Source organism: Ranitomeya variabilis, chromosome 3 (genome assembly GCF_051348905.1).
Source record: "Ranitomeya variabilis isolate aRanVar5 chromosome 3, aRanVar5.hap1, whole genome shotgun sequence".
NCBI classification, from domain to species: Eukaryota; Metazoa; Chordata; class Amphibia; order Anura; family Dendrobatidae; genus Ranitomeya; species Ranitomeya variabilis.
The window spans coordinates 634,969,193-634,983,226 of NC_135234.1; the positions used below are offsets into that span (position 1 = coordinate 634,969,193).

General features: G+C 42.1%; 1 protein-coding gene across 1 annotated transcript in view; it reads right to left on the reverse strand.

The window, feature by feature from the left end:
• ESYT1 (extended synaptotagmin 1) overlaps positions 1-14,034 on the reverse strand; it is a 139,692-nt gene that overhangs the window by 31,625 nt on the left and 94,033 nt on the right. Inside the window, exons 10-18 of the mRNA XM_077297549.1 lie at positions 13,791-13,873; positions 9,941-9,989; positions 9,777-9,866; positions 7,828-7,923; positions 3,707-3,778; positions 3,138-3,224; positions 2,896-3,045; positions 2,132-2,269; positions 70-246 (exon numbers count right to left, since the gene is read on the reverse strand). Of these exons, the coding sequence (XP_077153664.1) occupies positions 70-246; positions 2,132-2,269; positions 2,896-3,045; positions 3,138-3,224; positions 3,707-3,778; positions 7,828-7,923; positions 9,777-9,866; positions 9,941-9,989; positions 13,791-13,873 (942 nt within the window). The remainder of the gene's footprint in view (positions 1-69; positions 247-2,131; positions 2,270-2,895; positions 3,046-3,137; positions 3,225-3,706; positions 3,779-7,827; positions 7,924-9,776; positions 9,867-9,940; positions 9,990-13,790; positions 13,874-14,034) is intronic.

A 14,034-nucleotide genomic window follows, 5' to 3' on the forward strand; every position in this document is an offset into this window, starting at 1 on the left:
ATTTATATCAGATTCCCTGGTAAAACCATTCCCAGTATATACTATAAAGGCTCCGCATGTAGATGATACCTCAAAGGTCTGATCCCAGCGTGGATTCAATGTCTCCTTTATGACTCTGGTTTGCACAGATTTCCCCCCAGATCGGATCACAACATAAGGGTCAGACTTCCCTTTAATCATTCCTCCCATGAAGTTATCCTTGGCAATAAGGTTTTCGGCTTCAACAATAAAAACACGTAGCACATTCTAGCGCAACAAAAGGAAAAAAAAAATAAGTTACCTTGATATCAGATTTCCAACAAAGACAAGAGTAAGGCCGCATTGAGACTCCATGAAGCCTTGTCCAAGTATAGACTGTTATATCAACATCTGGACTCAGCATCCTCATAGCAGGGTTGTGGAGTGGGTAAGCCAAACCTCCGAATCCGCAATTTCCCCGACTCCAGACAGCCCGAGCCAGCTCAGAAGCATAAACGTGACTGTTGTGTTCAGATCAGGAGACCCGCAGCCGGTTTGTGCATTGTGGCCTGTTCATGGATGCCTGAATTCTGCCATAATGTCACCAGGAACCTATACTCAGCTATCAGCTTTCCCCTTAACTTTATTAATGTTTTTCCTCCCCTTCTTCCAACAGATGTAACTTTTTGATTTTGTCATCAACCTAACCATATGAGGGTTTGTTTTCTGTGGGACGAGTTATACTTTTGAATGGCACCATTAATTCATGTGATGCACTGGAAAGTGGGGGAAAAAAATTCCAAGTGCATTGAAATTGCAAAAAAAGTGCAATTCTACAATTGTTTTTTTCGGGGTAATTCTGGAACTTGGATTTTTCTTCTCATTTTGCAGTTTACAGATCAGATTCATCTATTTAGATTTTGATAGACTGGACTTTTACTAATGCAGTGATACCAAATATGTGTACTTTTTAATTTTTAATGGGGCAAAAGGGGGTGAATTGTACTTTCAGATTATTTTTTTTCTTCATATTTTTAAAACTGTTTTTAAACTTAGAACTATTTGTTAGTCCCCGTAGGGGAGCTGAGCCTGTGATCGTCTGATCACTTGTACTGCACAAAGCAGTGATTCAGCAGAGCCCGGCCTGTCATAGCAACCCATCGATGCCCCGCCATCAAGACGCCCCACCATCAAGTCGCATGGATTGATGCACCCCCTGCCGGCGAGCGTTACATGCTGCTGTTAGAGACCAACAGCCTGTTAAATGCTTCTGGATTAAATCAGCCATCATCAGCCAGGAAAGATGCAGGCTGGGCTGGCGAGCACACATCAAAGTCAGGGACACGACATCCAATGTAAATGTACGTCATATGTCATGAAGGGGTAAAGGGGTAAACCCCTCTCGGCAATGAATGGCTATGATGGGAAAACCTGCTTATATATGATGGCCAGTGGAGGACAGTATGCGGTTTCTGTAATGTCAATTCTCTTCTATGGGAGTTGCGCAAATACTTCTATAACCAAATCCTGGATCCTCTTAAATGTGGTCATCTAATATGCCACAAAATTGCCATTTTATTTTAGGAGTCATTTTGCAAAAATAAGCATTATAGGATATGGACATCTTCATTACTGTACTGTAAGGTAGAACATAACATGTATATTAGAACAATACAATATATTCAATTCTCCCCGATACGCAGTTAGAGGTGTATTGTGGATGGTACATTGTGTTCTCTGGTTTGGCGCTCTGGGCTGCAGTAATTGAGAACAATGGAGCCAGGATTCTAACCAGGATGTTTGCTCATCAGCTAACAATACCAATTATATTGTGCGTTACACAATGGTAGGTTATTCTCTGTCCGTGCAGTAACATGTCACATAGCTGGCAACATATGATCGTCGTTCATAGGGACATGCTGTTGATAACCTTGTAGCAGAAAGTAATGCATCTAATATTATAAGGGATATGGAAAGAAACAGATCGTGGCTGGTCTCATTTCTGGGGTCCCTATGATCAGCTATTGATAGGGAAACTCATCAATAATTGTGCGGTTAATGAAATTTGGCTTCAAAAACTCTAAAGCCGTCACTGAATCAATGGGACACATTATGATCAACATAGCTGCGACAAGAATACTAAAATACAGTGAAATACAAAACCACATCTTACCTCAGTGCCAAAGTTCTCAGGAGGGCTGGTTTTATTCGGCCTTGGGGGCCTATCCACACTGGAGCCACAAGTTGATTCTACTAGATCAGAGCTTTCAGATCCTGTGACCGGGGATACAGTGGGATCCAAATACAGAATCTGTGTCAGAAAAACAAAAAACATAAACCAAAGCATTGTTTTTAAGTTTTGTGTTTTTACTTGTTGCTAAATTGTCTGAGAAACTCAGACTACACATTAAATTGTTTACAACTCCAATTATGAGGATTTCCTTTAAGAAAACATTTTTCTGTGCATAAGATAATGATCGAGATCTAAAAAAAAAAAAAAAAAAAAAAAATTATTTTTTGTATATTTCTATATGGTTATAATTCAACATTATGATGTGAATGAACGTAATTGAGAACTGCTGAAATTAAAGATGCAGAGACATCGTATATTGTCATATATGAACAGTTTGGAGTGACCCATAATATCCCATGATCCTGTAGATCTGCAAGAAGAATATAGGGCTGCTTACAAAAAGTATAAAATATAGTTTGGCCATTTAAGCAATCTCCTAGTATATTAGTATAGCCACACAGGCCACTACTAATTTTTACATTTAGTATTTCTTTTACTAATTTATCGCCTGAGTGACTGCTTTCATTAATATTACATAATGCGATGATCCAAAATTCTTCAAAACTATTTATCTAGGAGGCACATGGCGGTAGGGTCACTAATTAATTCTAAGTGTATGTAGACTGTGTAAATATTGCTATTACCCTCATAACGAGCTTCAGATAAATTCTGCTTCTTTGTCCAGATTTCTCGAGCTGAAACCACTGGTCCAACGTCAACTGATCAGCAGAAAGGATCCTCCCCAACGGAACTGACAAAGTGCCCAAAGTCTGCTGCCGATCATCATCTTTTACCTGGTAAGAAACAAACACACGCCACTTTCTATCTATCTGATCGTTGCAGCCTGCTGACCGCAGTGATCGTACTAGAGAAAATCTCATCTCACCTGAATGTCAAGGTCATGAAGGCTAGGATTACGTAGGAAGAATCGGAAGGGCTCTTCCCATACAGGACTGTTTGTGTTGAACACAGTCTGCAAAATCATACACCAGAGAGCATTACGTCACTGCACCAAGGGTCACTGCCACTGCGATCATAACTTGTGGTCTAAAACACGGCAAACACTAAAATAACAGACCAGCTCCTACATAATTCCCCAAAAAATCATCCCACTTACTTAAAATGAGGACTGTTTTCAAGGAACGAACAACATTGCAAACTAGCATTCATAAATGCAAAAATCAGAAAAATAAGTAAAAAAAAACCAAACACACTGGTGAGAATAGAGCCTTACATGGTGCCCACCAAAGCACGCATGGCGGGTTTGTGAAAACCAAAGCAAGAGTGGGCGCCTAGAGGAGCTCTGAAAGCCGCAGTGCCAGCAATCTGAATATAGCCGTGTCGGTGGATTTCTTTTGCTGGATGGATTATATTGGAATATCAGATCAATATACCGTTGTGCTACAGCTTTACTGACAAAGGGCTTCACTATGACTAAGTACCACTGTCGCTTACCTTGCTTTCATGTGTAACGTCCTGTATCGATAATTGTACCATAGGATTTGGTTGCTTAGCTGACTTCTTTAGCTATAAAAGAAAAATAAATATCAAAAGGATAACAATTTAAAGACTTTTCTGGACTGCAGATAAATATCTGAGGTCATTCTATGCTACCGAATCATGACAGTGTGCGCATTGCTATCCTATGTTCCCAGCTTGAGTGAGCAGTGACTGGCATTGCTGTTATGCGGTCTACATTTCCATCTGCTTCTTTTAAAAGCAGATGAGAATCTAGTCTGCATGAGACCGTACCTCTGCCGCTTATATACTTGCGGTCACTCACTGGGAATACTGGGGAATCATGACAGTTTGCACATTGCACACTGTTACATTTGGGCAACCTGCATAGGAGTGACTTCAAAAATGTGTCCAGAGCCCCAAACAACCCCTTTATTATAAAAACTTTTGAAAAAGATTATAATGCTAATTGTAATTTTTCCCCCCCCCAAGTCTTCTTGATTTTTCAAACTAACAATTTTACAAGAATTAGTATTTACTTTAAGACATGACCGTACCAGCTATAGAGAGTAAACAGTGTGAGGAGGCAGCAAAAAAGACAAACACATTTCTAGGATGTATTAAGAGAAGCATAGACTCTAGATCCTGTGGCGTAATTTTCCCCCTTTACTCCTCCATGGTCAGGCCTCATCTGGAATGATTTGTTCAGTTCTGGGCACCACATTTAAAAAAAAGAAATTAAAAAACTGGGGCAAGTTTAGAGAAGAGCTTTCAGGATGGTGAGCGGACTGCTCCTCCCTCACTGCTGTTATTTGGCCGCAATCACCAGCAGGAATAGCCTCCTCCAGCAAAACATCAACCGGGACTTCACATCACACGGCGTGGTAAGCTGAACCTACTCTCCATTTCCTCAAAACATCAATGACTTATCAAGAACAAATGAATTATATACACATTACATATGCGATCAGGCTGCAGCACCGGCACCACAGCCAGCACCTGCCTGCAGAAGGGGATTTTTATACATCATATTCATTATGTAAACTATGGAGCAGGTCAGTGAGGGATCAGGGGCCTGTCAGCAGTCTGCATTATGAAGACCTAATCAGAGCACCTCACGTAGACCCCCACAGGCCGCCCCGGAGCCTGAACGGTCTTTTAGCTGACATCTATCTGATGTTAGGCTATTTTCACAGACTGTATTACGCACGTGTTAAAAGGGAACCTGTCCTGTGAAAAAACACTATTACGGTAACTTGCAGATATTGGGTTACTCTGCAGATTAATAGATTTGTGACAACATGCTGCAACCACACAGAGTCCGGCTGGCAGGAGGAAACTAGCTTTATTCCCAGCGGTAGGGTTCTTGTTTCGGTAACGGGGATGGCGGTGGTGTAGACTCAGTCACCACTCTGTGTATAGAGAGCGGCGGCTGTAACCGTGCCACCGCAATGACTGACAGCAGCTCAGCACTAGTCAGCTGTCAGTCACTGCCGGGGCTCAGTTACAGCTCTCTATACACAGAGAACGGTGACTGAACCCACACCGGCACTGACTTAGACCTGAACGCTACCAGGAGGACAAATTTACTCCCAGCAACGGGGCATTAAGACCAGGCACCAGGCAGGTTCATATCTGCATGTTAATTGTGTTTTTTCAAGTGACAGATTCCCTTTAATCTGCACACAAAACAGATAAGTGACAAAAAAATTATACATAAATAAATGTCATATAGGTGTTTTTTTGTTTAAGCATTCTGGTCAATAATGACTCTACACCAGTGTAGCTATACTGTGGCATATGTCATGGCCTTTTGCCAGAGATATACGTCAGAGCCTTTTGCCAGAGGGATACGTCAGAGCCTTTTGCCAGAGGGATACGTCAGAGCCTTTTGCCAGAGGGATACGTCAGAGCCTTTTGCCAGAGGGATACGTCAGAGCCTTTTGCCAGAGGGATACGTCAGAGCCTTTTGCCAGAGGGATACGTCAGAGACTTTTGCCAGAGGGATACGTCAGAGCCTTTTGCCAGAGGGATACGTCAGAGCCTTTTGCCAGAGGGATACGTCAGAGCCTTTTGCCAGAGGGATACGTCAGAGCCTTTTGCCAAAGGGATACGTCAGAGCCTTTTGCCAAAGGGATACGTCAGAGCCTTTTGCCAAAGGGATACGTCAGAGCCTTTTGCCAGAGGGATACATCAGAGCCTTTTGCCAGAGGGATACGTCAGAGCCTTTTGCCACAGGGATACGTCAGAGCTAGTGATGAGCGAGTATACTCGTTGCTCGGGTTTTCCTGAGCACATTCTGGTGGTCTCCGAGTATTTGTTAGTGCTCGGAGATTTAGTTTTTGTCACCTCAGCTGCATGATTTATGACTGCTAGACTGGTTGAATACATGTGGGGATTCCCTAGTAACCAGGCAATCCCCACATGTATTCAGGCTGGCTAGCAGCCATAAATCATGCAGCTGCGTCAACAAAAACTAAATCTCCGAGCAGTCACAAATACTCGGGAGACCACCTGAGCGTGCGAGTATACTCTCTCATCACTAGTCAGAGCTTTATGCCAGAGGGATACGTCAGCGCATTTTATCAGAGGGATACACCAGAAGTATTCCTCGACGTAGTCCTGTAGCACAAGGCTGTGTATAGACGTGAACACAGTCTTATATAAATGGATCACATTGGCATACAGCTTTTATCTGGCGTTACTGTTTTCTCAGTTCCGACTTGTTTGACAACTAAAAGGCTGTGACACAAATAATCTGGTCTGATACAAGTGGCTCTTTGTCTCTAGATGTCAATCACAGAGACTTGGAATAGAACGTTGTGGCAGCCATGAAACGAAGCAAACTTACAGTATGTGAACAGAAAAAAGCAGCCATGGCAACATAATTTTTATTATTTTTAAACATTCTATCTTTTACTATTGATGCTGCATAGGCAGCATCTATAGTAAAAAGTTGGTCACACTTGTCAAACACTATGTTTGACAAGTGTGACCAACCTGTCAGTCAGTTTTCCAAGCGATGCTACAGATCGCTTGGAAAACTTTAGCATTCTGCAAGCTAATTTTGCTTGCAAAATGCTAAAAAAAAAACCGCGAAAAAAACGGGAAAAAAACGCAAAAAATAAATAAATGCGGATTTCTTGCAGACAATTTCCGGTTTCCTTCAGGAAATTTCTGCAAGAAATCCTGACGTGTGCACATACCCAAAGGGAAGAAAAACAACTCTGTACATTCGCACCGTGCCACAATTCTACGTTACAAGAGCACATAACATGCACTCCACAATTATCCACATAAAGAGAACATTCTGGGTGATTTATAGAAATGGTGTTACTGTTATTTCATCCTCATGTTTATAGCATTAAAGTAATGCCTGTAAACTCCACTAAACATCACACCATAATTCAGAATTTACTAGTAGATGTGGAAATAATTGCCACTCCTTTACATTATCCACGATGTACAAATTATTTTATTCATGTTTCTGGGGATCGGAGTAATTCATGCTCGGAGTGCCCGGCATACCCTTGTAAAATGGGCAGTTATCAGATAAAAGAGTAGGATCCACTGACCGAGGCCACAGAGCTGAACCAGACATGGCCCTTTGTTCAATTAATGGAAGAAAGCAGTGATTCTAAACAGATAGCCATTGAGACCCGTTTACATCTATTCTCAGAGACAAAAATTGTTCAACAGAATTGACAAAAACTTAATTTCTTTTATCATAACAATTAAAAAGTGAAAATTCACTATATGGAACACAAAGAGCTTTACTTCACAAGAAACACAGATTATGACAAAATACTTGTGGATATATTTCTTGCTCAAGTAATTATTCCAATGTTTTTCACACTCTGTATTACAGTTGAGCAAAAAGATCTGTTCTGCCCTCGTCTGGCATCCAGTCCTCCTTGATAGTCTTCATTTCTGCAGCCGACATCCTCAACCCAAGATGCCGGCAGCCGTAGAGAAGACTGCCCTGATACGGCTGACACGGAGGACTGCATTATGGACGAGGGTGGTGCAGATCTATTCGTTCCACATTGTTCTGCATTAGTGTCTCCTTTTATATTAAACTGTGCAGAGAACTGGTGTTTGCCTCCGCGTGTACTCACAGGGAGGTCATCGGCTCGGTCCAAGTACACCATGAGAAAGGCAGCAGAAGGTTCTTCATTTGTTTTCGATGTTATCTTTTTGTTCATGTTTATTACCTGGGGAGGTAAGTAAACACAGGTGTGAAGAAAGGAAGGTCACCCTAACACCCAACATTGGATGTGGCCTGGACTGGAAAAGCAATGTGTAAGATGCACAAGACTATGACATGACGGCGATACTGCATACCAGAAAAGTCAGTCAATAGTCAATGTGTCCGTTACATAAGAGCGAAGTTGGCAGAAAATCCATGTAATTCACATGATAAACTCAAGAAAAACAAAATCATTTCTATCACATAAATCTTTTCATGCCAGTTTGTGGAAATTTCAGAAACTTTCCATGGATTATATTCCACTAAGATAATTTTTTTCCTTAGATAAGCACATTCACTGCCTCAAAGAGATCAGAGTCTTTCACACTGATGCCATCAAACTGCTTTCTCTTAACCTAAAGGTACCTTCACACGAAGCGACGCTGCAGCGATAGCGACAACGATGCCGATCGCTGCAGCGTCGCTGTTTGATCGCTGGGGAGCTGTCACACAGACCGCTCTCCAGCGACCAACGATGCCGAGGTCCCCGGGTAACCAGGGTAAACATCGGGTTACTAAGCGCAAGACCGCGCTTAGTAACCCGATGTTTACCCTGGTTACCAGCGTAAAAGTAAAAAAAATAAACAGTACATACTCACCTGCGCGTCCCCCAGCGTCTGCTTCCTGACACTGACTGAGCTCCGGCCCTAACAGCAGAGCGGTGACGTCACCGCTGTGCTTTCACTTTCACTTTAGGGCCGGCGCTCAGTAAGTGTCAGGAAGCAGACGCTGGGGGACGCGCAGGTGAGTATGTACTGTTTATTTTTTTTACTTTTACGCTGGTAACCAGGGTAAACATCGGGTTACTAAGCGCGGCCCTGCGCTTGGTAACCCGATGTTTACCCTGGTTACCAGTGTAAAACATCGCTGGTATCGTTGCTTTTGCTTTCAAACACAACGATACACGGCGATCGGACGACCAAATAAAGTTCTGGACTTTATTCAGCGACCAGCGACATCACAGCAGGATCCTGATCGCTGCTGCGTGTCAAACGAAACGATATCGCTAGCCAGGACGCTGCAACGTCACGGATCGCTAGCGATATCGTTATAAAGTCGTTTCGTGTGAAGGTACCTTTACTGATAAGTGTGTCAAGCAGGGTAGAAAAAATGCAAGACTGTGTGCGCACAGGGCAGCAGGCACTACATGTCTCCGACAATAGCGAGACTGGACAATAGTCGGGAGACCCTAATTCACATTAAACAGTCGGCCAAGATTAAGGCCCCTTTCACACATCAGTTTTTTGCAATCAGTCGCAATCCATTGAATTTGGAAAAAAAACGGATCTCAGACTTGTATTAGCGACGGATGGCCTCACGTTTCATCCGTCGTTCGCTGGATACGTTGAGAATTGTTTGTCCGGCGGCCGGAGACGACGGACATAGTAACTTTTTTGTCTACGGCGAAAAAACGGACAGCGATGGATCCATCGCCATCCGTCGTTTGCTAGAATGGAAGCCTATGGTGCCGGATCACTCAAATGACGGAATCCGGAGACGGATTCAGGGTTTTTTTTAACGGAGCATGCTCCGATCCAATTAGCCAGATCTGCTAGTCAGATCCGTCAAAAAAACGAATCCGTTGCATCAATTTTTCACAATCTGCGATGGATCCGTTGAGCCAACGGATTGTGACTGATGGCAAAAAACTGATGTGTGAAAGGGGCCTAAGAAAACCCACTGGTAACCGGAGAGATTTGGATCATATGTGCCATATATTTTAAGGACTTGTATACAGAAGTTTTACATGTATTGTTATCACGTACATTGATAAATTACACTTATTGAACACAACTCAAATAACGAGGGTTTATTTACCTGCTCAAGGTTGGAAGCATTAGGCATAAGAGTAAGCCATTCCAGTCTGAGATGTATCTTCCCACTTTTGACATCATTAAGTTCATACCACTGAGAAGACAGAAACAATTAAGTACAGGAAGACCACAAGCAAATTGCACCCAGTAATTGACACGGGCTCTAACCTTATCAAGTACTTGAGCTTTTTTCACTTCACCAAGATCCAACTTTATTCTGAGTGAGGGGAAACAAGGTTAATAAACACTGATCTGCAAACACAGTTGTAGGTATGAAAATAGGGAATAAAAAAACAAAGAAAAGAAAAACAAAGGTAATTACTAACATACATAAATCCCCCCAAATATTCTAGACATTCAAAAAGTCTATTGACCCGATTCGTGAAGGTGTATTTTTGCCAGGCCATAACGGTCCTTCAAATGTTGCAAAATGTGGGTGCATTGCAAAATTGTGAGAACATTTGCATCATTTGTCGTTTTGACACCAATTTCTGCCAGCTCTGACAAAGTGGTTGGAGCTGGGCAAGAATCCAGACTGGAGGAACATCTTTGGTGAGGCACATCCAATCCATTAAGTGGTGTATGGCTTGTAATGAATTTGGTGCATGTTACTCCTGCACACCCATCATTATGACAGGATTACGAAATGCTGAAGCGACGGGCGGGACTTCTGATGCTATTCTGACTGACAGCCGGCTCCCCTGGTTAGGCAACGGGGATACGGCTATCAATCAGCATTATGTCGGAAGTCCCACCCCATCAACAGAGCGAAACGGAGAAGAAGGCTTCGCTCTGTAGACCTGACGTCAGCAGAGGCTTTTGAATCCACAAAGGAGCAATTTGTGGCTGCTCTGTGTCGGGGAAAAACAGCGCTGTGCACAACAGGCAGGTAAGTTGCAATTACCTGCCTGTTAATTCTTAGGTTCATTTTTTATGAAGTCCTAGATACCCCCTATCAGGCTGTATGGCTGCACGGATACAGTACTTTGCAAATATTTTCAAAAGGAAGGTCTGACACATCGTCTGATTATTCCCAACTTCTGTTACAGCGGTATGGGTGTGGATTTCTTTATTCCAATAAGTTATCGGGCGTTCCATACTGGAGCTACAAGCTTTGTACAATGAACTCTAAACGTGCAGCATCACAAATGTAACGAGGCAGGACTAGTCTGGCAGAGCATCTCCTTCCCCTGGACTAGTCCTGCCACAGATCTTCTAATCACATCTCTGTGGACTTAAGTGACAGCCTACATAATGGTCCTACCATAACAGGGACTGAATGGAGGCCGCTGATCATCCCCAAGAACGGTTATTGGAAGATCCGCGGCAGGACTAGTCTGTGGAAAGATGCCCTGCTGGACTAGTCCTGACTAATTACATATATAATGAATGGAACGGCAAGAACCTTATTTGAATTTTAAAAAATATGTATCGTACTACTATATCAGCAGCTGGGAACTGTTCACAAGGTAATTAACCCATCATTTAATTACAGATTGTACCATTATAAGGCTATAATTGTACCATTATAAGGCTATAATTGTACCATTATAAGGCTATAATACATGGGAGCTTTCTAAAAGATTAACTACACTGACATTTTAGACAAAGGCTCTTGATCTACAATGAACAGTCCTAACTGTCCTGTTGCAATAAGGCATATATACTGGAAAAAAGATAAGTCTACAGTTTTCCAAAATCAAATTTCTATATGGCCGATCTCCGTGTGACAAAGAGCAGTCTCCTAAAGTGAGAAAATAGACTTTAGATTTTCTATACAGTCTTGTAGACTACAACCAACTGTATGTGGTTTATTCCTGGTATCTGCTGGTGCAACAACAGCAATGAAGGAGCATTGGAGAAAAAAACACTCCAATATTAACATACAGCCAAACCGACCGGCAAATTGTAAGCAGTTTCATACAGCGTGAGTGTATAAATGTTCACACATCTTTAGGGGCTCATCTGCTCTTCCAGTAGGATGCTCAATACTGGGATTATATGGGACGATCGCAGTCGTAAAACATTTAGCTGATCGTCCTTCATTTAATAACGGACCATAATTCTGTGCGCACATGATGTTATCGGCAGCACATTCCCGGGGCATGCAGAAAGATGTGCTGCAGATAGCGAGGACTTTTAAGCCAGCTTTAAATACATGGCGCACAACGAATGAGCGTTTTATTTAATCGCTGCGTGCTAACAAGAAAATTTCCTTGGCCAATAATTGGAAACAAAATGTTCTAAATAGGCCTGTCTTCTGTCACCTCTGTAAGAAAAACAAACAGGAACATAAAGAAAAAATAAAATAGCAGTACTGTCTAAATTAGGAAAAGTGCATTGAAACAGGTCTGCATGTAGAGAGGAAGGTCAGCTTCTGTGCACATATGTTCAGATAAGATAATAACCGTTAAGACATTGCCGTTGGGTTTGACAACAATTTCTACATTTTATTGTAAATGGGCGCACCACGTAGGTAGATCAAAGATAAACTAAGAAGCAATTTGTTAGTTTACCAAGTTTCATCTGTAACTTAGTCCTACTAAGTGAAGATTAATGTATTTTCCTATTGCATTTACATGGAATTTCACGAACAATTTTATCCAAACCTAATATCTGCACTATTTCCTTATGGCCCATTTACATGAGCCAAGCTCGGCTGCTAAATCACTGCAGATTGACAAGCCAATCATCGGTCGATTACTGGCCTGTTTACACAGGATGATCCAAATGCTATGTGTTAAGTATATCATCCTGTACACTCTGATTATTATAAGTAACGGGAACACAAGTGCTGTTTAGGAAGTTGTGCTGCCAATAAGGATTAAATATCATCGCACCCTATGAAGGAGTGCTTTTCTCATTCGTCGGGTGCTTGCCTGACTATTCAGATGGGTCAACAGTTGGGAATAAGTGTTTTTCTATGAAAGCTAGCACCCCGATTATTGACCCTTCTAAATGGGCCTTTACTCGCCTTGGATAAATGCCAGTTGATAAAATGTTTGCCAAGAACACACTACAAAGAATACACCTACATCAAGATCTTCGAAAACTGTGAGGTGGGCTTCACTGGCGAGGTGCAGCCATGGGGTCAGTTTAGACAACAGTATATAATCTGCACTGACCTACGTTTGTAGCAACCACACTATCAGCTACTGAGCGCAGGAGAAAAACTGTAGAATAAATTGAGATAATTTAGGTCAAAAGTGTTTGATCGGTGTTGAGGCCCCAGCATCTCCATATTTTGGCTGGTGGCCAAGTCAACTCCTAGACTGAAAGGAAGCGAACACCATAACTGAGGTCAAATAACCCAGTGATTTTATCAAAACTGCAGGAAGCAGCCCAGTAAATGACATATCACTAGAATCAGAGTCTCGGTTACTACATAACAAAAATCTGCTGGCAGACTCCCTTTAAGCACAATGCTTTACTTTCAGTACGTCAGCAAAAAAAATGGTATGTAGTAAAAACAAACACCTTAAATATAAAGTGAACATGTATTGCACATAATCATGTAAGCCATTATCTCACAAGACTTTACATTTCATTTTCCCCCAAACCTCATTTTGGCTTTAAAAGGAAACCTGGCATGTTGTAAACAAACCCCATTAAAAGTTAAGATATGGGGTTATTCTGTTGGCTAATAGTGTTGTGAAGCTCGGCGGCCGCCACACTGAAAACTCAGTGATCGGGAGGAAATGAACTATTACTCCTCCTGAAAGTCTCAAGCTTTCAGTTACTGAGGCGTGGTTTCAGTACTGATGCACTATATCCAGGCCCTTGGCACTGACTGACAGCCAGCTCTGCAGTGCATCAGTACTGAAGCCATGCCAGCCACACCTCTATGACTGAAAGCCGGAGGAATAAGGTTCATTTCCTCTTGGCTGCGGGGCTTTCAGTGCAATGGCCGCAGATCGCTATTAACCTGCAGATTATAATTATCTGCAGGTTAACAGCGCTTTTTCAAAAGACAGTTTCTCTTAAAAAAAGAATAAAAGGAAAAAAAGTAATCTCTTACCTTCCCAAGTCGTCGTCTTTATCAGGGTCCTTATCAAACAACTCCACCTCAAGCTCCTGGCCTGGCACCTCATGTACTATAGCCTGCATGTGTGACCAAGAAGATTATGGGGAAAGGTATCATACTGCACATAGGAGCAGGGGACGTCATGATAAAGGGAGAATTTTACTTCACACATAAGCACAATTTATAATCTTCCTGCCATTGGCGATCATCCAGTCAAGCTAAAACTATTTCATTAGAT